At 40.3% G+C, this 26,642-nt stretch overlaps 1 protein-coding gene across 2 annotated transcripts in view; it reads right to left on the bottom strand.

Moving 5' to 3' along the window:
• CKMT2 (creatine kinase, mitochondrial 2) overlaps positions 1-26,015 on the bottom strand; it is a 35,099-nt gene extending 9,084 nt beyond the window's left edge. Inside the window, exons 1-6 of one of the 2 annotated variants that reach the window (XM_075128552.1) lie at positions 25,913-25,941; positions 22,528-22,575; positions 8,805-8,977; positions 6,408-6,606; positions 4,437-4,532; positions 2,974-3,195 (exon numbers count right to left, since the gene is read on the bottom strand). In XM_075128552.1, the coding sequence (XP_074984653.1) occupies positions 2,974-3,195; positions 4,437-4,532; positions 6,408-6,606; positions 8,805-8,956 (669 nt within the window). In that variant the 5' untranslated portion in view covers positions 8,957-8,977; positions 22,528-22,575; positions 25,913-25,941. Of the gene's footprint in view, positions 1-2,973; positions 3,196-4,436; positions 4,533-6,407; positions 6,607-8,804; positions 8,978-22,527; positions 22,576-25,912 lie in introns of both variants that reach the window. The other variant, XM_048851302.2, reaches the window with a different exon arrangement.
• Positions 26,016-26,642: the final 627 nt, after the last annotated feature.

The following is a 26,642-nucleotide window of genomic DNA, read 5'->3' as shown; positions in this document are numbered from 1 at the left end:
TGGTGGCCGCTCTGACAAAGCTGTCTCTGTCTTCTGCAGCCCTTCACCAAGAGCCCGCCTTGGGGAAGGTGGGTTAGGAATTTACCAGCTACCTGTGGAGTCCCAAGTTCCCCATGCCCTGGCTTGGTGGGAGCAGGGGAGCGCTCTGGCAACCAAACACAGCCACCTCCAGTGATGAGCCTCTTCTGGCACCGCGCATACCAGCCCCGTGTCTCCAGAGGCACTGTCCAGAGCCCCCAAGAAGAGTACACAATGCAGGGCACTGATCATTGCTGGTGCCACCAGAGCAAACACCAATGTGGTGCATCTTGCTGCCCTTGATAAGAGCTATTCAGGAGCAATGGCTGGGCTCTGCAAGGAGGTATAGATGCTTTGCCCGTCCCCCCCAGTCTCCGCCAATGCTTTGGCCGTTGTCACGGCCATAAAAAATCTGCTGATGGCCGCATTTGAGAAATGGTGGTCTAAACCATCCAAGACAGATGACTATCCAGCCTCCTTTTGAAAATCTGGAAGGAGGAAGGAGCTTCCACAACCTCCCTAGGCAGTCTGTTCCATTGTCCTACGGTTTTTACACTTAAGAAGTTTTTCCTGAGATTTAATCTCAATCTGCTATGCTGGAGTTTGAACCAAGTTTGCCTGTTGTCCTGCCCCCTGTGGCAAGAGAAAACAATTTTCTCCATCTTTTTTATGGCAGCCTTTCAAGTATCTGAAGACTGGTGTCATGTCCTCTAAACATACCTAGTTCCTTCAGCCTTTGATCATCTTTGTCACTCGCCTCTGGATCCTTCCCAGTTTCTCCACAGCCTTTCTATACATTGGTGACCAAAATTGGATACAGTACTCCAGCTGAGGCCTGACCAGCACCGTGTTAATGTACATTACTGCAAACCATAATGTACAGAGTTTTCAGAGTGCGGGCCTAAGGGTGGCAAAATGTCTAGTGGCAGTCCTGCAAATAAAATATCTTGAGTGTATTGTTTTAGCAATTTCTTTTGAGTAGGATATCATGGGAGAAATTAAAATAGAGTATGGTTTGGTACCTTTTGGTACCACCAATTCATTCTTTTTCTCAAAGGGAGATTCTATTTCTGCTTGAACACCTGTAGCACTAGGCAGCACAGTTTGGGATGTATCATGCTGAAAGACCTAATCTCATTCAACTGATTCTTCTCACTGACCTGTTCCTCTTCCCCCCCACCCCGCCCCCAACAATTAAGCATTTGATTTTTCACATTCGTTGCGGAAGGTTATGAACAAGGGAATGTATTTAGCTCTCATAGCCTCAATGACCATTATGTCAATTGTTTTTTTAAATGACGTATCTAGGGTCTGATGCAGGGTGAGGAGGAAGGATGTCCAGTATAAATAAGATGATGTAGACAGGGGAGTAAGCTTTACTCTTTTCTCCATTTCGGATTTTAGGCCCCTCTACCTGTTGGACTCCTGCTGGTGCCAGCATGGAGCCCCACTGAACTAAAAGTGAACCCAGGAAGGTGCAGGGTCCTTCTGTTTGTTTATCTTACATTGCAGGAGCAGGGCCTTAGTAGATTCATGACCTTAGTAGAGTCATTTCTTGATCATACCTATTACCTGAATGATGAAACTGCGTTTCCATTAGACCAGAAGAACTGTACACTTCTGCTTCTGTTGTGTTTTCCCCTTCTCTCTCCTAGTGCAACCTGTACCCAGTACCAGTTTCCCCTGTAGGTACCAGCAGACAGATGGAACTAGCATGAATCAGCTATGGATGAAATGCTTTTCTCTACTACCATTCCCTTCTATGCTTAAGTTAACAGAAGAAATGATCCTTCTCCAGGGAGCTGCTGAACAGAAGAAATCAGTTTAGCTTGCAGCAGGGGAAATTTAGGTGGATATTAGCAAAAACTTTCTAGCTATATAGTTGAACACTGGAACAGGTTACCTAGGGAGGTTGAATCCCTGTTACAGGAAGTTTTTAAAAATGGTTAGACAAACACCTCTCAGGGATGGTCTAGGGATACTTAACTCTGCCTCAGCACAGGGAGATAGACTAGATAACCCCTTGAAGTCCCTTCCAGCCCTTATTTCTATGGTTCTATGAAATAAACTCTTAACCCATTCTTTCGGTTTTGTGCTGATTTAACAGTTCCTTTGGACTGAATCTGAATGTGATACCAAGTAGCAGCATTAATGGTAGTTACACTAATTTTACTTTAATTAATACTTTAATTTTGGTTATTATTTTATGGACTAATGTTCTTTAAATACAGCTGATAGGATATAATCATTGTTTGGGGCTCACAAAAATGCATATTTAAGGACTTTAAAATATTATTGATTATCTTGTGGATTTTTAAAATAGTTTACCCAATACATTCTTATTACCTGTTATGCCAGTAATGCACTTGCAAACCTTTATCTCTCAAATCATCTGAATACAGCAACATGTTGATATGACAAAAATCCATGACCAAAATCTTTATGCTTCCTCCATGCAAATCCTTAAATCACATGTTTTAGTGATTGTAGGATTGGGACTTATGTTGCCTGCATGGTGTTTGTGCCTATCACAGTTCAGGAAAACAGGACTAGTGGACATTTTGTAAATAAACAAATAGCACTAAAAATACTGATTCTGCACTAATTTCTGCTCCAAACTGGAAACTGACCCACAAGATTTCAGCTACCATTGACCAACGTGGTGACTGTAGCCATATTTATATAATTTTAATTTGATGCAAAAATTCACTCCTGGAATACAACCTGTGTGTATAAAGTTTTAGCCCAAGCCAATATTTTAGCCAAAACAATTGGGATTTATAATAGAAATTCATACTGACCATTAACTACAGGAATACTGTTATAACTAAGTATCTTCATTACGTAAGCAGGAAAGTATGCATGAGAGAGAAAGACAGCAATAAAAATAAATGTGATTAAATGATATACATTAATGAAAATCTTCTAAGACTCCAGATTGGAATTTGTACTTACATCAATAAGCTGCTGTTGATCCTTCTCAGACATATTGGTCAGGCTATAATACTTTCCAGCAAGGTCTCCTTTGAGCCCAGCCAAAGCAGTGACCACAACATTTTCTACTTCTCTTCTCTCTGCCCTGGAGCAGGCAGGGGGAAGGCTGAGACCCCGGATACTGCGACCAGTACGTACACGTGATGATAGGACATAGCGCTCATCAAACTGACCTTGGGTAATCTAATGAAAGAAATGAAAATCTACACATAGTGCCCCATTTTACATATAGTAAGTTTAAAATCTGCCTTTCTATGAAAAGAATGTCCCTTCATATGTTCTCTTCAGCCAAATGATTACAACTAATATTGGGTTCTCAGAAATGCAACAGACAGATGCATCAGGGTGTCAGGTTCTAGCACTATGCATGGAGATCCAGAGTGCTTTTGCTGACTCACTGTGGCAATAGACCAGGTGGGTCCTCTTAACTCCAAGCCAGATATATCACATTGTTTCAATAGCTCCCTGAAAGACAGAGAACTAGGGACAAGGGCAGAAGTTGCTTAGAAACAGCCAAGCCCAAGATGATGCTTATATTTCTTGTTAACTAAGATAACAATAAAGGAAATCCCAGGGTAAATTTAGATCATATTTAGTGTGTGCGTGCACTCTGGGCTCCATCCTGAAAAGTGCACAGTACTCTGATCCTGATCCAGCAAAACACTTAAGTACATGCTTAACTTAAGTAAGAATAGTCCCATAGCGCTTTGCTAGATTGGGGTCAAAGTAGCAGTCAGACACTACAGTGGTAAGTGTAGTATAAAAACCGATATAGAAGCCCAGCAGCAGCCGTGCTTCCAGGAAGACATTTAAAGTCACCTCTGCCCATGCCCAAAGTGTGTATGGGCGGGAGAGGAATACATGCCAGCTCCTGACCAAAACCCTCAGAACGGACTCCTATTTACCAAAGCACTTGAAACCACTTCCCCTGACTCTTCAGGTGCCAAAAGCTACAATTGTCCCCTACCCAGCCACCATACCTCCAGTTCTAAAATTCATTTACTCTGGCCAGAACTAAAATCTTTAGCACATTGAAATTTTAAAATTTGGGATCAGCCCACAAATAAATTGGGTTTAAGATTTAAATAAATAATAGAAGGGATGCTGTTCTGCCTGGACATTAAGGAAGGGGAGGATCATGTAATGTGCCACCTATTACACAGGGCCTTGCATAAGAGGGACAGGGGACAGAATCAGGCATCATTTAATCCAGTCTCATCCTTTTCTACATGTGCCATGTTTTACATAAAAAGTTGCTTGGGAAGGGGGAATAAAGCATTGCTAAGCACAGTCATCGTGACATCACAGCTTTGTTATCCCTACGCTCATTTTCTTTGGCACTGGGAACATTTTTTGAACTATGAAATAGAATATCATTCCATGATAGGAAGCTGAAGGATTAAGGATTCAAAATTTGATCCTACCTTGGATGCATCCAGGTCAGTGTGATGCTTCATTACATAAGGGTCATAGCCATTGTGTCTCACTTTAATAACTGGGTCAAAAATCTCAGCAAATACCTGTGGAGTTAAAGGCGTATTAATCCAGCATTGAGTATTTTCAACACCATTTTCCTTACTTCTTGTAATCCATGGTTACACAGCGTGGATCTCTGTCCCACTGCAGTGGCTGGACCACAGAGAGGCTGATGAGTCTGCTAAAGCTGGTGTGCTGACAAGAAAGGGTCTTTTAGCTCAGCCAGGAGATGCTCATGCTTTGTGATCCAGAGATCCTGGGTTCAATCTCCAGTGATGCTGATCCTTCTAGGGATGTGTGTTACACTCTCATCTAACATCTCATAATTGTATACTCATGTTTCTTCTTGATTCTAACTGCTCTGATAGCCAGCTTGATGTTTTGGAGCAAAATTGCTCTCCAGAGATCATCAGAGGATACACGGGGCCTGATTCTCCTTTCTCTTAAACTAGAATAAATCAGAACTCTCCTGAAATCAGCAGAATTCTGCTAGTCTAAAACTGGTATAATCAGTTATTATTATTATTATTGTTACTATTTGATTGTATTACAGTAGCACCTAGTGGTTCCGGTGAAGACTGGAGTCTTAAGCAACATAGTATGTCTGTGTAAGAGAGAATCCCTGCTTCAAAGAGTTTACAATTTAAATAAAATCAGACAAAGGGTGCATGGTGAAACTGAGGCAAAAAGTGATTTTCAAAGCAGGTCTGTGGCAGAGCCAGGAATAGAACCCAGGTGTCTTGAGATCCAGTCCAATCCAGGGTCCTATCCATTAGACTCCATTGCCTCTCTAACTTGTAGTGCTTTGATAGAATATTCACCTTATTTCAAAACAGTAGGTGAATGAGATCAGCAGTTTAAACAGGGTGGGGCAGGGGAAGGATTTAGGGAGGGGGGCTAGTAGAGGAATGTTGGGAAAAGAGGAGAGAAATAATGGTCAATTGACTTGGCTCCCATCCTTCCCCTGAGAATTGTAAGGCTGATAATACCTGAGCATTGAGCTCTAAGGTGGTTAACTTTAGCTGCAATTAGTTTCTCCTGCCCGGCCCCACCCCACCTCCTCTGAGTGGAGAATTAGAGCTCTGTTGTATTTTTTTAGTTTGGCTGGATGGACTGAAGCGGTTTTTGTATAGGTTTTGGTCTGATGTGTATGCATATTGATGACTGAGTACTGAAGACGATATCTACACTTTCCACAGAAGAGGCTCAGTCACAGCTCCAAGCCCGATGAAACAGAGTCACCTGTATCATAACCCCATCCTTAGCATCCCAGTATTTGGGATGTTGGCTGTTACTATTAAGAGAACGAATAATAAAAATTCTAGCGTAATATAGGCAAGGGCCCATTGACTTTAATGTTAAATATCTGGAAAAGTGTTATAACAATGAGCCAGTTTTTTCCAGGTCTCAAACTTCTTATTTCAGAATTAAAATAGCCTACTCCTATGTTTCTATCTTTGGTACTTGTCATGCCCCTAAAGGCCTAGTGTCTAGCTGTCAAGCATCTCACATATTTCAGAAGAAAATTTCTTCTCACTTCTACCATGTTTGATTTTTTAAAGTATCATTTCCACATCATTTCAATTTGGTGACATGTTTCCACACAGTCTTGCCACAAACTGAATTTAACAGCAGGAGGGAGTGTAGCTTTTGCAAGCAAATAAAATATTATTCCTGTGAGCCCACACTTCATTACCCTGGATAACATTATAGATGGCTCTTTTAATGATGTTTCCTGTTCATTGTACCTCCTGTTGAGAAAACACCAGTATTACCCATATGGTTTGTGGTTTATACACACTCTGGTGTGCTATTTACCTTAAAAGTGCACTTCTCATGAAAGATCTGTGCTGTCCTAACAAGCGCTCATGAAGTATAATGTACAAACTAACCATTACAGCGTAGTAAAAATGTTTCACCTCATAAGATTCTTCATCACCAGCGACCATGCCCACAGTTTTAATGAAAGGATGGCCAGGATTGTCAACGCCAGTTTGGATACACTGGTCCAGGGTATAACCATTTGGAGTCATCTTGTCCCTTAATTTAGCATATATTGCTGGTGAGAGACATTCAGCCATGCAGTTGTTATGTTTGCGGAGATCAGGATAGTCTGCACTGAGGGGTGAAAAAGACAAATGCATTTAACATGGTAACAAACTGTAATTCTTGGTTCTTTTTGCCAGGTTACGAACATATCAGAAGGAGAGGGGACAGAAAGAGTGCTTACTTGGTCTGCTTGTTTCCCTCTCTTAAACTAAAGTTGTGTCATTCTACCACGCATTGATGGATATTATTCTCTGCAGTGGATCAGGAAGCTTGAGGTAAATAGCAGAGAGTTTAAAAGCACGCCTGGTGCTTGATACATGCACGGCATTAAAATGTAGAAAGGAAACAAAAGCATACAAGCTCTTATCAACACCACCCCCAGTCTGCACTGGCTGCCAGTTACATTAGCAGTACATAAAGATATTTACAATGGAAGTGGGAAGCACTAGCACAGATAGGAGGAACATGAACAATGTTTGGAATTCATTTGGTTACGCTTTTGATAAAACTTGAAGTACAAGTAAAGTTAGTGGACCAGATCCCCAGCTAGTGTAAATAAGTGTCACTCTGTGGAGCTATTCCGATTTATACCTGCAGAAAATCTAGCCCTTTTATACTAGTTCTGAGTTGTTTTAATTATCTTATTATTTAAAGAAAGCGGTATAGTATTATAATCCATCAGTAAAGAAATCTTCAGCTCTTAGCATGTGAAGTGGCAGGGCCGTAACCAGGGCAGGGTGAGCTGGGCAGCTGCCCAGGGCACAAAGCCATAGGGGTGGGAAAATGGGGCAGAGAAATGAAGTGGGGAAAAATGGTAGTGGGTGCAAATATGTTTACTTGCCCCACCTGCAAAAATGCCCTAGTTATGGCTCTGTGAAGATGTTCCTACGTCCTTTGACAAAGCATTGGTAATACTTTTAAATGGGTCAGACTGTGACATCTTTATCCTGATTTAGTAGCACCTTGCTCTAACAGGAATCTCAGCAACCTCACTGGGCCTATTTGTGAAATATGGTACTATTCAGTATGAATAAGGGGATCACAAACTGGCCCATATTGTCATTTTTCAAAAATAAGACCAAATTCAAGCTAATACAAGTCTAGTGAGGTCAACCTAGTCCGATCAGGGATGTATTTAGCTTCTATGCTCAGTCAATCAGTTTATAGCTGCTGTGGGAATATTTCAGGCAGAGCAGTTGTGTCTCTTCCATGTATTTACCATGGCCAACACCTTATCATTTGTACATAAAAATATAAAAAACTTCCCTCCAGTAGAGTCTACACAGATAGTTGGCTGAGCAAACAGTTACTCCTAGGAATTAGCAAAAACAACGAGGAGGACTTGTGGCACCTTAGAGACTAACAAATTTATTTGAGCATAAGGTTTCGTGGGCTAAAACCCACTTCATCGGACGCATGCAGTGGAAAATACAGTAGGAAGATACACACACACACACACAGAGAACATGAAAAAAATGGGTCTTGCCATACCCACTATAACGAGAGTGATCAGTTAAAGTGAGTTATTATCAACAGGAGAAAATAACCTTTTGTAGTGATAATCAGAATGGCCCATTTCCAACAGTTGACAAGAAGATGTGAGTAACCGTAGGGGGGAAAAATAAGCATGGGGAAATAGTTTTACTTTGTGTAGTGACCCATCCACTCCCAGTCTCTATTCAAGCCTAAGTTAATGGTGTCCAGTTTGCAAAGTAATTCCAATTCAGCAGTCTCTCCCTGGAGTCTGGTTTTAAAGGTTTTTTTTGTAGTATTGCCACTTTGAGGTCTGTAAAGTGGCAATACTACAACAAAAAAACTCCAAAAACAGACTCCAACTACCCCTCTGAATCCTAGGAATTAGATGACTGATAAGTTAATGAGGACCATCCTGAACCTTTGCCTGAAATGTGAACCAAAACTGAACTTTATTTGAGGTTTGACAATCTTTGTGTGTGTGGTTTTGTTTTTTACATTTGCACACGTCTACACTTCCTGGTTTTGAAGACTATTGTTCATGCTATTTTGAATCTATCTAAAACCAGGGTTAATAGTAAGAGATCCTGTTCTCAGACTTTGAACTTACAAGGATCTTCCCTTCCTCAGCTCCTCCCTTCCCACATGCATAGGTGCCACATTTGGGCCATGGTGACTTCTGTAGCTGCTCTGCAGTTTGCTGGGGGACAATTCCTTCTCTCTTAGTCCCACAGAGAGCATCAGCAGCTACTTGGGCTGGGTGCTCAGTGGAAGGTTTAATCCAAATGACTTACCTTGGAGGAAAGAGTTTTCGTCTTTCATGAGATCCTGCTCTCACATTCTGATGATTCAATAGGTATCCAGTGGTTAAGGCCCCTGTGCTAACTGTTGCAAAGAGCACAGCAGTTTTGCGGCCAGCCAGGAGACGAGAAAATGTGCTAGTCATTCTTCTTCTATATTAAGGCTTCTAGAAGGCAAAATAACCCTATATGAAACCGTACTTGATGGCTATTTGAACTTAAAGTTCAAATATGCTGAACATGCCAAATAAATGCTCACTCTCACAACTGGAACATACAGTAATTCAATAAAAAAGGCAATTATTAATTATTATTATGTGTATTGCAGTAGTGCCTAGAGGAAGGATTGGTAGCATTTACTCTATTTCTGTACATAAACCTTTGATAGACTTGAAAAATCATTGGATCTGTTCAATCCAATATTGAACACAACATTCTAAACCCAGCCATCTCTCATATTTATATTAACTGTTTTGAGGCTTTTAGGGTCATAATTCAATTCTTTAGCTTGCTTCATAGCAGTAATATAGTTACATGGCGATATCTGTTCATGACACATGGAAAGGTTATAATGTCAAAGTTAGACATAGCAGACAAAACATTGCAAATAATGTGTACCCGAAAATGAGACTGAAATATCAAGGAGGTTTAGATTCTGTTTGAAATATTATTAATTATTACCATTTATGTAACACTGCATAAATGGAGCTTTATAGTCTCTTGTGATGGATGAATGATACACAATATAAGACAGGCATGGTCTGTAACCGGTATCGTAGCGACACACAAAAACAAGTGCCTGCTTTCGGAAAAAAATATTAAAGCCTGACCTTGCAATCCCTTACTCAGATAAATATTCCCACAGAAATCAATGGGACTACTCAAGGAAATAAGAATTGCCCAAATAAGTACTGTAAGGGCCTGCACACTGGGTCTGTAATGCAGATTTCAAAACACAACAGGATGCCGGAAGCAACTGAGTTAAAATCACTTCTCCCAAAATCATTTACAACTAGTCAGAGAAGTTTTTTTTTTTTAACAGGGACAGACATTCATCTGATAAAATCCACAAACATCCTTCATAGTTTTATTTAAACACTGCCAAATAAATCCCCCAAATCTCCTGGCTGGATCCTTGGCCACATTAGGGCTGCTCTGCATTGCACTGGTGGCATAAAGCAACCTTACACCTGTCTTAACTGGCCAGCTGGTGAGTCCCTTGAGGCTGTTCTAACTGAAACAGGGATCAAAGGAAATCATAGATTGCCGAAATCTCCCTATCCCCACATGTACTAAGCCAAGCACAGCTTAGCCAGATCCAAGGACTGGGGCTTCTGTCATTACTTTCAGTGATAGATGCACAGGAAATTTTTGATAGACTTTAATCCACCATATGTTCATGAGAAGTGAAAATATAGACATATAGAAAATAACTCCACATGACAGCCATATTCTCTGCAAAGACCCAGGGCTATAAATGCCTAGCACACTTAGGTGCACTGTATAAATAATTATATAAATCTGAAGTACCCAGTGAGCTGAGATCTGATAAGTCTTTTATCCTATGAAGGATACAACTGGGAATTTTTCTCACCCTCACCCTCACCTCTCTCTCATTTGATCTCCAGAGTTATTTACAGAGATTTTTTGTTCGTGGAGGTACATAGGAAATTGCAAGAAATAAAGCGGACTTGTAAGTGATGCTTAAATTTCTCTTATCCTGTGATTCTGTGAGTTACCTTGCGTTTTGTAAAAATAGTCCTGTGGATAAATTAGGATAAAATGAATCCCAGTTACTTAAATGGCTCACAGATCAGATCCTTGATACCAACCTCCTTAAGACACCCCAGAAGGTTTCTGTATTTACACAACAAATTCTTACTTCTGCATAAGGATATTTTTAAGCAGTCCAGTAAAAATTGTGCTTCTTCCCCACCTGATTTGCTCATTAAAATGCCCTTGGAAATAACTGGCTACCAGAGAATTCTTAATAGATAGGAATTTAATTAACGTCTATTGGCAAGAACAAGTTATTTCTGCCAAATAAATTGCCCATTGAAGTCAAGGAACATTTTGCCATTAATATAAATGAGTGCAAGGCTGGGTCTAAGGCTAATACATTTTTAACACATTGGGTCATCATCAATAATAATACTTAGCACTTGTATTTTCCAAAGTGCTGCAAAGACCTAGAGTCACACTACACATTGGAGGTAGATATGTAGATACTATTAGCTCCACTTTACCAATGGAGAAAAAAGGTAGAGTGACTTAGGCCACACAGTGAGTCCACAGCAGAACCCACATTAGAACCCAGGAGTTCCTGACTGTCAGACTTGATCTAGTTCCTCCAGAGTCTGCTGCCTCTCAAGAAACGAAGTCTTTTACATCTTCAAGAAAAGGAGCTTGATTCTCATTTGCATTTTCACTGATCTAACAGCATAAAGGAGCCTTAAAGTGAGTGCGAGTGTAATCTGCATCCACTTCAAGGTTCCCTTCCACTGCAGGAGCCTAGGTGTAAATGAGAATCAGGCCCAAGAGGGTTTAATTAATCTCACAATATTTTTAGGAGCTCACACAGAGTCGATTATTACTAATTGTGTCTCATCAAAGTGTTCAGAGCGGTACAGCTACAGTACCAGCCCGCTGGCAATCTACAAGGCAGATAGATAACATGGTACGTGCTAGGGGACTCAGAAGAGGGAAATAACTTGAATAATATTTTTGAATGGATGTGATTTCTTCTGTTTGTGATTGTGGGCCTCAGAGAAGGTTGAAGGGTGAAATCCAGGCCTGGCAAAACTTCCACCGATTTACATGAGGACAGGATTTCACCCCAAGAGTTTAGGTGGATGGAGGTCTGACAAATCTGGCTTGGAAGGGTGTTCAATACCTATAGAGTAGGTTGTAAGAAAACATGAAGTTAGGCGTGGAAGGACAATAATCAATCATGAATCTTCCCAGTGTGCAATCCTTCAGTTACCCTTTTCAGTGTTCTCAAGGATATATTTCTTCTGTTTAATCATTCCTTAATCCTTTTTTATTTCAGGGATTTAAAGAGGTTAGCAAGACACCTCAGAACATTTGATATCTGTTCAGTGAAAACAATACTTTCATTTTGGAACATCATCCTGAAGCCCTGGGGTTAATCAGATCATGGTCAAGAACCTCACTTCCCTTTCCATTCATGTCTAATGATGATGATGACCTAGTATGTCTGCCTTTTCATTGGGTTTGAATCTTTTTGGTAGATTTTCATGCCCTTGTGTTTTGTTTTTGAGTTTGCATGATTCTTGCATACTTCTTTACAGGTTTGAAGGCAGATTTGTCTTATGTCCTGTGTCTAGATCAAATAGTTTGACACCAACTTTCCAATATTCTATACTGATGCACACTTGGCAGTATCAAAGGGCATTTTAAAACTAATAAAAGTCTTAGCTGTCTCCTCTACTTCCTGAGTACACGCATGATATAAAATAGGGTTTTGTCACTTAAAAGGAGAGAAACTCTGATATATCAATTGAAAGAGGATTCAATATTTTCTTCTTTGCTCAATGGTAAAAATTTGTCCAAAAACAGAGTACTGGGAAAAGACCACATTTCAAAATGATGCTCTTTACATATAAAAGCGGCCAAGAGTCCTGTGGCACCTTATAGACTAACAGACATATTGGAGCATAAGCTTTTGTGGGTGAATACCCACTTTGTCGGATGCATCCGAAAGCTTATGCTCCAATATGTCTGTTAGTCTATAAGGTGCCACAGGACTCTTTGCCACTTTTACAGATCCAGACTAACACGGCTACCCCTCTGATTTTGACATGATCAGCCATAAGGAACTGATTCTGATGATCTTAGATTACCCTGAAACCATGCCATAGAAAATGTTACAGAATTCACTTTATTTAAACTATTAAAAATACATATTGATTAAGAAAATGCCCATGTGTCAGAACTTTCCCTATTGGCTTGATCCCGCAACTCTTACTCACAAGAGCAATTTTTCAATGGTCCCACTAAAGTCAAAGAGTTTATTTGCGTGAGTATGCTTTGCAGAACTGGTCCTTAATGCATGTCAGAAGGGAAAAAATCTCGTCAGTGGTGGAATGTTTTATCATAAATTAGAATCAAATAAGCAGTTTATGATACAATGGGTTTTTTCTACTCCTTTCTGTCCTCATCATTCAGCATGTGGCCGTATGCCTTAGTTACAACACACCATCCAAACTCTGCATTGAATATGGAAATATTAATTTCCTCATGGGCTTCTCTGTGGAACTCGCTCTTGTTGTATCTAAATAACTCACAAGCAATGAATTTATTTTCACAACAGTCTTGTGAGCGATGGCACTAATAATATCCCCATTTTACAGATATTGTCAGTCTCTCTTCACTGATGAGCAGGCAGATGACTCACACCCTGTCCTAGAAACTAAAAACCTGATCCAAAGCCCACTGAAATCAATGGGAGTATTTCTGCTGATTCCAAGTGGTGTTGGATCAGGCATTTAAAGCACACCGAAGTCATCTCCTAACCTGGGGACTGAGAGTTCTGGGGATGCTTCTGACTTCTGTGTACTGTGCTGTCACTTCAGCAAGGGACAAATACATTCGGTGTATTTGATCAGACTGGAGGAGTGATGTGCCTTGTATGTGTAGAGGACAGAAGGAGACACAATAATATAATATGAGTCCTTCAAGAATAACCAGGGTATTGTCTGTATTGGCTACAGTTATTCCACCAGTAACAGATAATGGTAATGACATTAGGCAGGCCATCATATTTAGCTATCTCACATGATTTCTGCTGGGAAGGATGCACTATGTTGATAGCTGTTTTCACATTCCATCAATTCCTTATATTAATAGGATGTGACATAGAAGTCCTATGCTTTGTTCCAGGAGCAATTGATTGACTGCATATTTTTTCACCTTGAAGCCCTTTCCAGAGATGTAGCGTGCACAACAAATAATAACACCATTCCATTAAGAAAGTCACTATTTGCAGTACTAGGACATTACTAACGTTGTGGTTTATATCTGCAAACCAAATCACAATGTGTTCTATAGCTGAACCGCTTGGTAATAATGACCATATGTAATTAGATTTAACACCTTTGTGCGAGGGTGGAAAATACCAAAGACGCCCGCCACTGTAACATTTAACTTCAAGAAAGGGAACTACACAAAAATAAGGAAGCTAGTTAAATGGAAATTAAATGGAATGGTCAGCAGAATGAAATGCGTGCAAGCTCATGGAAACTGTCTAAAAACACCATAATAGAGGCTCAAACTAAAATTATCCCACAAATTAAAAAAAAAAATATAGAAAGTAAGAGGACCAAAAAAAAAAAAAATACTACCATGGCTAAACAGAATAAATGAGGCAGTTAGAGACAGAAAGGCATCCTGTAAAAATTGGAAGTCAAATCCTAGTGAGGAAAATAGAAAGAAGCATAAACTCTCGCATGTCAAGTGTAAAAGTATTATTAGGCAGACCAAAAAAGAATTTAAAGTAGCAAAAGGCACAACAACTAACAGCAGTTTTTATTAAAAGTTCATCAGAAGCAGGAAGCTTGCCAAATGATCCGTGGGGCCCCTGGACTATCGAGGTGCTAAAGGAGCACTCATGGAAGAAAGACCATTGAAGAGAAGCTAAATGAATTCTTTGAATTGGGCTTTACTACAGAGAATGCGAGGGAGATTCCCACACTGTGCCATTCTTTTTGGGTGACAAATCTGAGGAACTATCCCAGACCAAGGTGTCAATAGAAGAAGTTTGGAACAAATTGATAAATTAAACAGTAATAAGTCACCAGGACCAGATGGTATTCACCCAAGAGTTCTGAAGGAACTCAGATATGAAATTGCAGAACTACTCACTGCGGTTTGTAACCTATTGTTTAAATCAGCTTCTGTACCACATGATTGGATGATAGCTAACGTGACACCACTTTTTTAAAAAAGGCTCCAGAGGCGATCCTGGCAAGTACAGGATAAGTTAGGTAAACCTAACTTCAGTACCAGGCAAATTGATTGAAAACTATAGTAAAGAAGAGAATTATCAGACACATAGATGAACATGATTTGTTGGGGAAGAGTCAACATGACTTTTGTGAAGGGAAATTATACCTCACCAATCTATTGGAATTCTTTAAGGGGGGTCAAGAATCATGTAGATAGGGTGATCCAGTGGATATAGTGTACTTAGAATCATAGAATATCAGGGTTGGAAGGGACCTCAGGAGGTCATCTAGTCCAACCCCCTGCTCAACGCAGGACCAATCCCCAATTAAATCATCCCAGCCAGGGCTTTGTCAAGCCTGACCTTAAAAACTTCTAAGGAAGGAGATTCTACCACCTCCCTAGGTAACGCATTCCAGTGCTTCACCACCCTCCTAGTGAAAAAGTTTTTCCTAATATCCAACCTAAACCTCCCCCACTGCAACTTGAGACCATTACTCCTTGTCCTGTCCTTTTCTACCACTGAGAATAGTCTAGAACCATCCTCTCTGGAACCACCTCTCAGGTAGTTGAAAGCAGCTATCAAATCCCCCCTCATTCTTCTCTTCTGCAGACTAAACAATCCCAGTTCCCTCAGCCTCTCCTCATAAGTCATGTGTTCCAGACCCCTAATCATTTTTGTTGCCCTTCGCTGGACTCTCTCCAATTTATCCACATCCTTCTTGTAGTGTGGGGCCCAAAACTGGACACAGTACTCCAGATGAGGCCTCACCAATGTCGAATAGAGGGGGACGATCACGTCCCTCGATCTGCTCGCTATGCCCCTACTTATACATCCCAAAATGCCATTGGCCTTCTTGGCAACAAGGGCACACTGCTGACTCATATCCAGCTTCTCATCCACTGTTACCCCTAGGTCCTTTTCCGCAGAACTGCTGCCTAGCCATTCGGTCCCTAGTCTGTAGCTGTGCATTGGGTTCTTCCGTCTTAAGTGCAGGACCCTGCACTTATCCTTATTGAACCTCATCAGATTTCTTTTGGCCCAATCCTCCAATTTGTCTAGGTCCCTCTGTATCCTATCCCTGCCCTCCAACGTATCTACCACTCCTCCCAGTTTAGTATCATCCGCAAATTTGCTGAGAGTGCAATCCACACCATCCTCCAGATCATTTATGAAGATATTGAACAAAACCGGCCCCAGGACCGACCCCTGGGGCACTCCACTTGACACCGGCTGCCAATTAGACATGGAGCCATCGATCACTACCCGTTGAGCCCGACAATCTAGCCAACTTTCTACCCACCTTATAGTGCAATCATCCAGCCCATACTTCTTTAACTTGCTGACAAGAATACTTGCGGGAGACCGTGTCAAAAGCTTTGCTAAAGTCAAGAAACAATACATCCACTGCTTTCCCTTCATCCACAGAACCAGTAATCTCATCATAGAAGGCGATTAGATTAGTCAGGCATGACCTTCCCTTGGTGAATCCATGCTGACTGTTCCTGATCACTTTCCTCTCATGTAAGTGCTTCAGGATTGATTCTTTGAGGACCTGCTCCATGATTTTTCCGGGGACTGAGGTGAGGCTGACTGGCCTGTAGTTCCCAGGATCCTCCTCCTTCCCTTTTTTAAAGATTGGCACTACATTAGCCTTTTTCCAGTCATGCGGGACTTCCCCCGTTCGCCATGAGTTTTCAAAGATAATGGCCAATCTTAAAGAAATCTTGGACTTTCAGAAAGCCTTTGACAAGGTCCCTCACCAAAGGCTCTTAAACAAAATAAGCAATCATGGTTACGAATCAGTAACTGGTTAAAAGACAGAAACAAAGGGTAGGAATAAATAGTCAGTTTTCACAATGGAGAGAGGTAAATAGTGGTGTCCCCCCAGGGGTTTGTTCTGGGACCAGTGCTGTTCAACATATTTATAAATGATCTAGAAAAAGGGATGTACAGTGAGGTGGAAAAGTTTGCAGATGATACCAAATTACTCAAGATAGTTAAGTCCTAAGCAGACTGCAAAGAATTACAAAGGACTCTCACAAAATTGGGTGATTGGGCAACAAAATGGCAGATGAAATTCAATGTTGATAAATGCAAAGTAATGCACATTGGAAACATAATCCCAACTTCACATACAAAATGAGGAGTTCTGAATTAGCTGTTATTACTCAAGAAAGAGCTCTTGAAGTCATTGCAGATAGTTCTCTGAAAACATCCACTCAATGTGCAATGGCAGTCAATAAAGCTAACAGAGTGTTATAAACCATTAGGAAAGGGAGAGAGAATAAGACAGAAAATATCATAATGCTACTATATAGGTACTATATATATACTATATAAAGGTACAGAGAAGGGCAACAAAAATGATCAATGGTATGGAACAGCTTCCCTATGAGGAGAGATTAAAAAGACTGGGACTGTACGGCCTAGAAAAGAGACAACTAAGGGGAGTAGGGAAGTGTTATTTACTCCATCTCCGTAACACAAGAGATGGGGGTCAGTACTGCAAGCAGTGCTGGTCAACATATTCATAAATTATCTTGACAGAGGGGTAAACGGAGCGGCGACAAAGTTTGCAGATGATACAAACTTACTCAAGGTAGTTAAGCCTAATGTAGTGGGCCCTCAGCCTTTCCAGACTGCTGTACCCCTTTCAGGAGTCCGATTTGTCTTGTGTACCCCCAAGTTTCACCTCACTTAAAAACTACTTGCTTACAAAATCAGACACAAAAATACAAAAGTGGCACAGCACACTGTTACTGAAAAATAGCTGCCTTTCTCATTTTTACCATATAATAAAAATAAAACAATTGGAATATAAATATTGTGCTTACATTTCAGTGTATGGTATATAGAGCAGTATAAACAAGTCATTGTTTGTATGGAATTTTAGCTTATACTGACTTCACTAGTGCTTTTTATGTAGCCTGTATCTATATGAGTTGAAAATATCTAGATCAGTTGATGTATCCCCTGGAAGACCTCTGTGTACCCCCACAGGTACATGTACCCCTGATTGAGACCTACTGGTCTAAAGCACACTGTAAAGAGTAACAAAGGGATCTCACAGAACTGGATGACTGGACAACAAAATGTCGGATGAAATTCAGTGGTGATAAATGCAAAGTAATGCATATTGGAAAACATAGTCTCAACTATACATATAAAATGATGGGGTCTTAATTAGCTGTTCCCATTCAAGAAAGAGATCTTGGCGTCATTGTGGATAGTTCTCTGAAAACATCCATTCAATGTTCAGCATCAGTCAAAAAAGCTAACAGAATGTTAGGAACCGTTAGGAAAGGGACAGATGATAAAATGCCATGATATCAATCCCTCATGCACCCACATCTTGAATACTGCATGCAATTCTGGTCACCCCATCTCAAAAAAGATACGGAAATAATACAGAGAAGGGCAACAAAAATGATTAGGGGTATGGAACAGCTTCCATATGAGGAGGGATTAAAAAGATGGACTATTCATCCTGGAAAAGAGACAAGTAACTGGGCGGCGCATATGATAGAAGACTATAAAATTATGAATTGTGTGGAGAAAGTGAATAAAGAAGTGTTCTTTATGCCTTCATATAACACAAGACCCAGGGGGTCTTCCAATGAAATTATTTGGCAGCAGGTTTAAAACAAACCAAAGAAGAGTGTCTGCACACAACACACAGTGAGCTTGTGAAACTCATTGCCAGGAGATGCTGTGAAGGCCAAAACTATAACGGGGTTCAAAAAGGAATTAGATAAGTTTATGGAGGATAGGTCCATCATTGGCTATTAGCCAAGATGGTCAGGGTTGCAATCCCATGCTCTGGGTATACATAAGCTTCTGACTGCCAGATGCTGGGACACGATGACAGGGGACGGATCACTCGATAATTGCCTGGTTCTGTTCATTCCCTCTGAAGTATTTGGCATTGGCCACTGTTGGAACACAAGCTCCTGGGCTAGATGGACCATTGGTCTGACCCACTATGGCCATCCTTATGCTCTGAGCTACACATACAAAATCAGTTGAGGACTTAGGCACTAGACGGGAATTGTGTGATTGTGACGTACGTTTGAAGTTATTCACTTCTGTTAATATCTTCAAAAAACTCCAACTAGCATGTACTGTACTTTCTAAGGAGTCAGATGGGATGGACACAGCAGCTGTCCACACATCTAAAGCCCAGGTTAGTGCTAGCATAATTAGGCTGAGGTAGCAGGAAAGATGGATACAAAAGTTAGTTATTGCCTTATGGCTTTCTTGAGTCCAAGTGAAGGCATGCAGAAAGCTGTTCCTACTCTTCCTGCTCCTTTCTCTTTGAAGCCATATTTGGCAGTAGTGTTCCCACTTATCACAAAGATATTTATTTGCTGTATCTTATACATTTATCAGTCTTCTCCTTTTAGTTATTTCATTATGCAATTCCTTGTCTATCTCAGAGTGGATGGTTTCCAGTGATAAGAGTATTTTCCCAGAGCTATAGATTTTGGTCTCTTTCAATCCTTTCTTTTTATTAAGATCCTTTATCCCCTTCTGTACCCTACTTACATTGAGAATTTTGATTTTTTTGTCCTACCTGGCTTCCACTTAATTCCCTAAAATCAGATTGTCATCTTCACTATTACCTCATACTTTGGCCCAAAAGGTTACTCTAGGAGCCTCATTCTGAAAGGCATTTCACCTGCTCCTATTAGTAGTACACACAGACGTATAGGAATGAAGGTACCACATACAATACGCAATGCCTGTGCTTGGATATAGTCTAGTTTTCTCAGCTTTCTGTTTCCTGCCAGTCCAAATACCTGGCATTCATACTCAATAATTGGTCTAATGAGCACTCTGTACAGCGTTATCACCGTTTTCTTATCCACTTCCCAGGATGTTCCAGAAATAGTTTTAAGTAAGTTAATTCAGCTGGTCATCAAATATCCCATTTAAGAGTTTGTAATTTTTCACTATATTATCTGTTGGTCATATAGATAGAACTTTATATCTAAACCAGTGAACTGCTGCTGGGCTTACGAGCAAGCCTGCTAGCTTCCCTCGGCCAATCAGGCAAGGTGTCCCATCAGATGGTCAAGCTGATGCAGTTCATCTGTGCTCATTAGGTTATCAGGAAACTGGGCAGGTGTAAGTCTTTTTCCAACAGTATGCCCCTTTCCCATACTCACACGGGTAAAGGAGCTGTTTTTTCATAGAGGTCTAGGAGTTTGGTGGACTGTAACTAAAGAGGAGAGGAAGCATATGTTTTTCCTTAGATTTGATGGCCAGAAGGGACAATTATGATCATCTAATCTGACCTTCTGCATAACACAGTCAATAGGACTTCCCTGAATTAATTCCTGCTTCAGGTTCAATAGCTGTGGTTGAATTAGAGCATAGCTTTTAGAAAAAACATCCAATCTTAACATAAATGTTTCCAGGGATGGAGAATCCACTACAACCCCTTGGTGAGTTATTCCAATGGTTAATTACCTGCACTGCTAACTATTTACACCTTATTTGTAGTTTGAATTTATCTAGCTTCAATTTCTATCCATTTGGATTGTGTTACCCCTTGTCTTCTACACTGAAGAGTCATTTCTTCTGGAACTTCCCAGTGTTCCAAAACTTAAATAAATCTGGCCCAAATTCAGACAGAAATATTTATTAAACTCTTCTGCCTTATTATTGACAGTTCTACCATTTCCATCTAATAATGGACCAATACAATTGTGAGGGTTCCTTTTGTTCCTAATTTACTTAAGAAATTTGTCATCTTTAACTCTGCTGGCTATAAATCTCTCAGTGTGGCCTTTTGCTATCCTTATCAATTTCCTACAATTCCTAGCTCCTAATTTTTATTTGGTGCTATCAATTTCCTTTTTCTACATTTATTATTAAAAAGACAGATGCTTTCATTTCCCCTCCAAGCCAGGCTTTTATTTTATTTATTTATTTTAAAGGGAAGTCTTCTTTCTTGATTGTAGGATTTTTGCTTTTTGGGCATTTAGTAAGATGTTCTTGAACAGTTCCTATTTGTTAAATTTTTTTTCTGTTTAAATTCTCTTGTTGATTTGTCTCATAACTATTTCAGCTTTGTTAAATTAGCCTTTTAAAGCACCAAATTATATATATATATATATATATAGCCCTAGGTTCACCTCTTTTACAAGACTATGATAGATTTTGTATAAAGTATACTTTTTGAAGTATCATCTGAAAACTCATAATTTGCTGAGCATTATTGTCCTGGCAAAATGTGTAGCAACATTTTATGTAAAGTTATAAAATTTTACCGTATGACATTACTGAAACATGTTCCAACTTTAGAAAAGCAGCCACAAACCAGTTCCTCAGACAAAAGGCCAACTGATGCCTCAGCTAGGGGTCAACAAAATCAAATGGACCATTGCCTGGTTAAGGGCCATTCTTTGATAGGAAAGAGGGTGTGAGCAAAAAATTTATATCTTCTCAAAGAAACAGCTGGAAATTCCCATCCCCACAGACTTTCTATCTCTTGAATCCCAGCTGGAGATGATTCTCAAAGAAAATGAAAAAAATATAATGGGGGAATACATGCCCCATGTTTTCCTTCCTTTCTCTCTACCCCCAGCCACTACAATACCTCAGAAACAAAGAAACAGCTTTGGACTGAGGGAGGGATCCTGTCTGAAAGGAATTCAACCAGTAGGACTGCTGAAGCATGTGGTGAGAGACTTTTGCTTTGAATTCACTTCTCATTTAGTTATTAGTTGCATTTACTTTTATTTATCAATGCATCCGATGAAGTGAGCTGTAGCTCATGAAAGCTTATGCTCAAATAAATTTGTTAGTCTCTAAGGTGCCACAAGTCCTCCTTTTCTTTTTGCGGATACAGACTAACACGGCTGCTACTCTGAAACCTTTTATTTTCTTGTAACCAATTCTAACTTTTATGCCTCATTACTTGTAATCACTTTATCTTTCTGTAGTTAAATAAACTTGTTTTATCTAAACCAGTGTGTGTTGGAATTGAAGTGTTTGGCAAACTATTGAGATAAAAAATTACATGCACAAATCCTGTTAATAAAATGACAGGCTTTATGTCAGCTTGTATTGTCCAAGAGAGGGCTGGGCAGTACAAGATGCACATTTCTGGGGGAAAGTCTGGGACTGAGAATTTGCTGGTGTTGGTCTGCAGTGTAACTCAAGAGTGGCTAGCCTAAGCACTCTTGCATTATAGCTGGGAGTCGTTTACAAGAGGGAGGCTGAGAGCGAGCAGACCAGGAGTGGTTGCTCTCACAGCGAAGTAGTATAAAAGGCACCTCCCCCTCCAGGTTGGAGAATTGAAGGGCCACAGCTGTTCAAACAGTCCAGATTATACCCTGGGTAAGGTCACATCGGCACAGTGAGCTGGACAGATGCACAATTTGTTATTTTAAGTGCAGTTTACACTTGGAGTCCTGGTACAGTGATTTTAAATGAGTCTCACATGTGACTGTCTCCAGCCACCACCTTATTTCAGGTGAGGGAAATAGTACAGCATAAAAATGAGTGGCCGTGACACAATTGCAAAGTTAGAGCTGGCCAGATTGGGGGCAGCAGAAAAGAGTGCAAATACCAGTATCAGATGTGGCAGCCAAAAATGAGACTGAAAGAAGCAGCTACTGCATGGGAAGCTGAAGAAGTCACCCATAAGAGAGCCATGGAGCTGAGAAACAGAGGCTGAGGAGGAGGAGAGGAACTACAACCTGTAACGGTTAGAAAAACATGGAAAGATCCCAAACTCACCAACATCTCCCTCTACTCAAGGAACCCTCTGGTGGGACAAGGTGTGTCCTGCATACAAAGAGAGACTGCACTGAAGAGAGTACTTCACCACTTTTGAAAAGCTAGGTGAAATTCATAAGATTCCTGAGGAAAGAGTCCCCACACTGATTGCAAAACTGTTTGGTAAAGCTCAGAATGTATTTCATGAAAGCCAATTTGGGAAGCTTTGATATATTCTGAATTTAAGAAAGCTGTTTAACAAAAGGTTCCAAATTACTCCTGAAATGTGTAGGGTGAAATTTAGAAATCTTAAAAGGAGTGCTGGCATGAGTCATAAAGGGACTATTTATAAGATGTGACCTAATAAGAATATGGGTACAAGGAAAAGGAGTTGAAAATTATGACTAATTGATGGTCAGTGCATATATTCAAGAAATGTTCTTGAGCAGTGGGATCAATGTAAAAAGTTGCCTGTGGGATAACTCTGTAAAATCTGTAGCGTAGATGGCTACATTGGCTGATGGCTTTGAGCAAGCCTTTTATATCACCACAGGACTTGACTCAGAAAGACTGAGACTTACCCAAGCTCCTGGGTCACTGGCACAGTCAGGAATACACTCAAGAGTCTGGAGAGTGAGATTTGCCACTGGCACAAAAACACCTTCAGGACTAGACACAACTCCCAAGGTCATTTTCACTTGTGGTAACACTTGAAGGCAAAAGTAGTATCAGTCTCTGCTGTAGACTAGAAGAGCACCCAGCAGAGCAACTGTCGCTAGGTACACTTCTTGCAGGAGGATTCTTCAGTCTTTGATCAATGATCCACAATATACAATGAGTTGTAGAGTAAACGTATATTGAACAGCTATTTCCACCACAAAGTAGTTAATTGTGTGGGAATAAGTGTAACAATGCAATGGAGCCATACTGCTTAAACATAGCATAGAGTTTTGAGTCTGTACACACATTTCACAGCTTTCTTCAAAACTAAATGCAGTTGTCACTATTCTTCCATTACACTATCCCTTCACACAAGACAAGGGTAATCAAACCTCAGAGCCAATTTGGAACTACCTTTTCTAGAGCAATGATTCTTAACCAGGGGATAACCTGAAACCCCCAGGGAATTGACAGCAGCTACCTAGAAGACCATGAGCTTTGAGGTTACAGCTTTTCTGTAGTCTCTCCTGAAGGAGTTTTGCTCAACTTCTGGAGTCCATATTTTTTTAAAAATGTTATTTGAATACTAGAAAAATCAGCTGTACTGCATGCAATGTTAAATGATCAAATCCCATTTTGACAAATTACTGAAGCCACTGAAGAAATTCTGGTAGTATCCACTAGGAACCAGCTCCAAGGATTCTTCATTACATTTAGGGAGGACATGACATGGTTAGCTGCATTTAGGACTACTATGAAAGAGAAGAATGTTTACTTAAAGGCCTTAAAACAAACCCTGCTCTCATTTACACAGGTATAAATATGGAGACACTCTTTTAAAGCTCAAAGATCTGAACTTCTCCAAAGATTAGGTTTTATAGTTTGGGTCCATCTCTAATATTAATGTTTGAAAACTGTAAATCAGATCTTTTACAAATGTATATAAAGTCTGTAGGAATCCACACATGCAAAAATTCCCCGTGCTACTTTCATCAGCAGTTTCACATCTGACCTACAGCGATCACCTTCTTTTTTGGCAGGGTTTCCCAGAACAGTTGACTTTTTAGCAGCAGGCTCTTTCAGTCTATTCTAAAGGTGTCAGATTATGGACAGTGAATTTGTGATCTGCAGGGAGGTGAAACCATTATATTCATGCCTCTGAAAATTTCAAAGGAGATTCAAATTGTGATTCTAAAAGTACAAACCACTTTATCCTTTAAGCTGAAGTATCTTGCAGTCACTACTAATTCACCCCCAAATAAACTGAGTTCTCTTTAGAGGACTAAAGAAGCTAGAGAGTTAATTGCTAAAGAAGTAGTCATTTATAAGCACTATTTTCTTAGTCAGGTATTAATGTAGCTGAGGACAAATTTCTGGTTCTCTTATATTTATAGTTTATATTAGGAAGCACATGTTTTTTTCCAAAGGAGATAAAACTAGAAGGGCTGCAGACAGGAAAAGTGATGTTTCTAGAAATAGAACTAGATTAAATACTGGAGCCCAGTCACAGCTGGTATTAACCACCACACCATGTGATCCTGACTGACATTTGAAAGGCATCACAGAGCCATAGCTAAAAGTTCACACAGATAATGTATATATTCATATTTTAAATAGCAAACAATAGAGCAGATTTGAATAAAATGTCAGTATGTGGCCATGCTTGACCTTTCAGTCTTTAGAAAGCTAAAATGTGACATTACTCAAGCTATGCTTGTTCCGATAATTGAATCATGATGTAGCTACATACATGGAACTCAAACTGTTAACCAGCTGTTCTTGATAATGATGCTACTGCAGTAAATAGACCCTCATAAGTGATAAAAAATGGGGTTCAAAAAGAACAAAATTCTGTTGTTACCTGATAACACTTCACTTGTGTCATACAAAGCCTGATCCAAAGCCAACTGAAGTTATTGGGAATTTTTCCCATTCACATTAATGGGCTGGTTAACCTCTCAAACAGAGTTGGTTTAAAACAAGTCTCCAGAAATCAACCACCATATTTCTAATTTTGCTTTTAAATTTAATATGCATCATCATGAATGAAGAGGCCAGGATTGCATTTCTCTCTCTTCATAACTCCATTGATCCATGAACCTGTATAAAATCTAATCTTCTTAAAGGAATTCAAAAATCAGTTTACAATGAAAGAAGGAGAAGGGGAAAGATGGTAAAGAATGTTGAACAGTCCAAAAAAAACCCCACACCATTCTGTGATAGATGCTCATTGGTATAAACTGGCATAGTTCCATTGAGGGTGACCAACAGAAGATCAGGCCCATGGGGTCTTTTCTGGAGAGGTGCTGAGTCCCAAACACTCCCACGCAAGCCAGTGAGTTGTGGATATTGATCACCTCTAAGAAGCTGGTCTGCTGCACCATATAGCAAGAAAACTTGTATCTAATGTGTAAATAAAGACAACATTTCTAGCTAACTCCAGACATTTACAGACAATTTAAGGTGGTTTCTCTGCAGGGTGACTGTAGAAATGTTATCATGATTCTGCCAGATTTTAATTTTTGTTTATTTAAAGTGCTACTTAAGTGTCACCATTTGAAGCAGCCGCATAGTGGGCTGACACAGTTTGCTGTCATTGCTGTCTGAGTAGTTTTGCAAATCAGTAAATTATAGTCAAATTACACCATCATGCATGGTGCTTTGAATTCATTTTTAATAAGCCTCCTCATTTTAAATGCCACTGTTTGTGGAGAACAAAAACGCAAGAAGAGTTAGTTAAACTGACCTTGAAGCTGAAGTTAGACACCTCTTGCTGGCCAGTGAGCCCAGAAGCAGAAAGTGAGTAAGTACTTTGTGTACTGCCAGGATTCCAGGTCATATGAGGAGGAAGGGACGGTGGGGGAAGGGGAACATAATTACTCCACTGGCCAATCCTGTTTCATTTAGTGATACTGATAACATTTGTTCACACAACTGTGCCCTTGAAGGTATAACGAGAATGAGGCAATGCTGCTCCCTTCTTACATTTATGAAAGCAACATTTTCTTTAATTGGCTGAGCCACCAGAGATTACAATCTTGTAAGAAAATAAGAGGCCTGGTGCTCCACTAGTGTATAGCCAACCACCCGGGAATCCCCAGCTCCAGTGAAGATCATTGGTGAAATGGAACCAGTGTAGCAACTATCACCCCTTCCTTACAGCTCTAGAAGTAGGGGTTATGGCCAAAGAACAGGGGGGCACGACTGGACCCCTGCTGGGCTCTGAACGTTTCGAATTGCCAGAACAGATCCGTTGGGCTACAGGCAACCTGGCATTGCCTAGAGAAAGCACAGGGATAGCATAAGCCACCTCCACCCAACCTTAGTCCTGCTCTGAATGGAACTTGGCCAGCGCAGAGAAATGGGCCCAGGTAACCTTAAGAAGAAAGGAAAGAATCTACAGAGGTCTGCTGTGCCTGTTCCTTGTTTGCAGTCACCCCCCTTACCTTGAATTGTCTCTTCCTTAGGCAGAGGAG

Source organism: Caretta caretta, chromosome 5 (genome assembly GCF_965140235.1).
Source record: "Caretta caretta isolate rCarCar2 chromosome 5, rCarCar1.hap1, whole genome shotgun sequence".
NCBI lineage: Eukaryota > Metazoa > Chordata > Testudines > Cheloniidae > Caretta > Caretta caretta.
The sequence above is the reverse complement of the archived record's forward strand: the minus strand, read 5'-3'. Positions and strand labels throughout refer to the sequence as shown.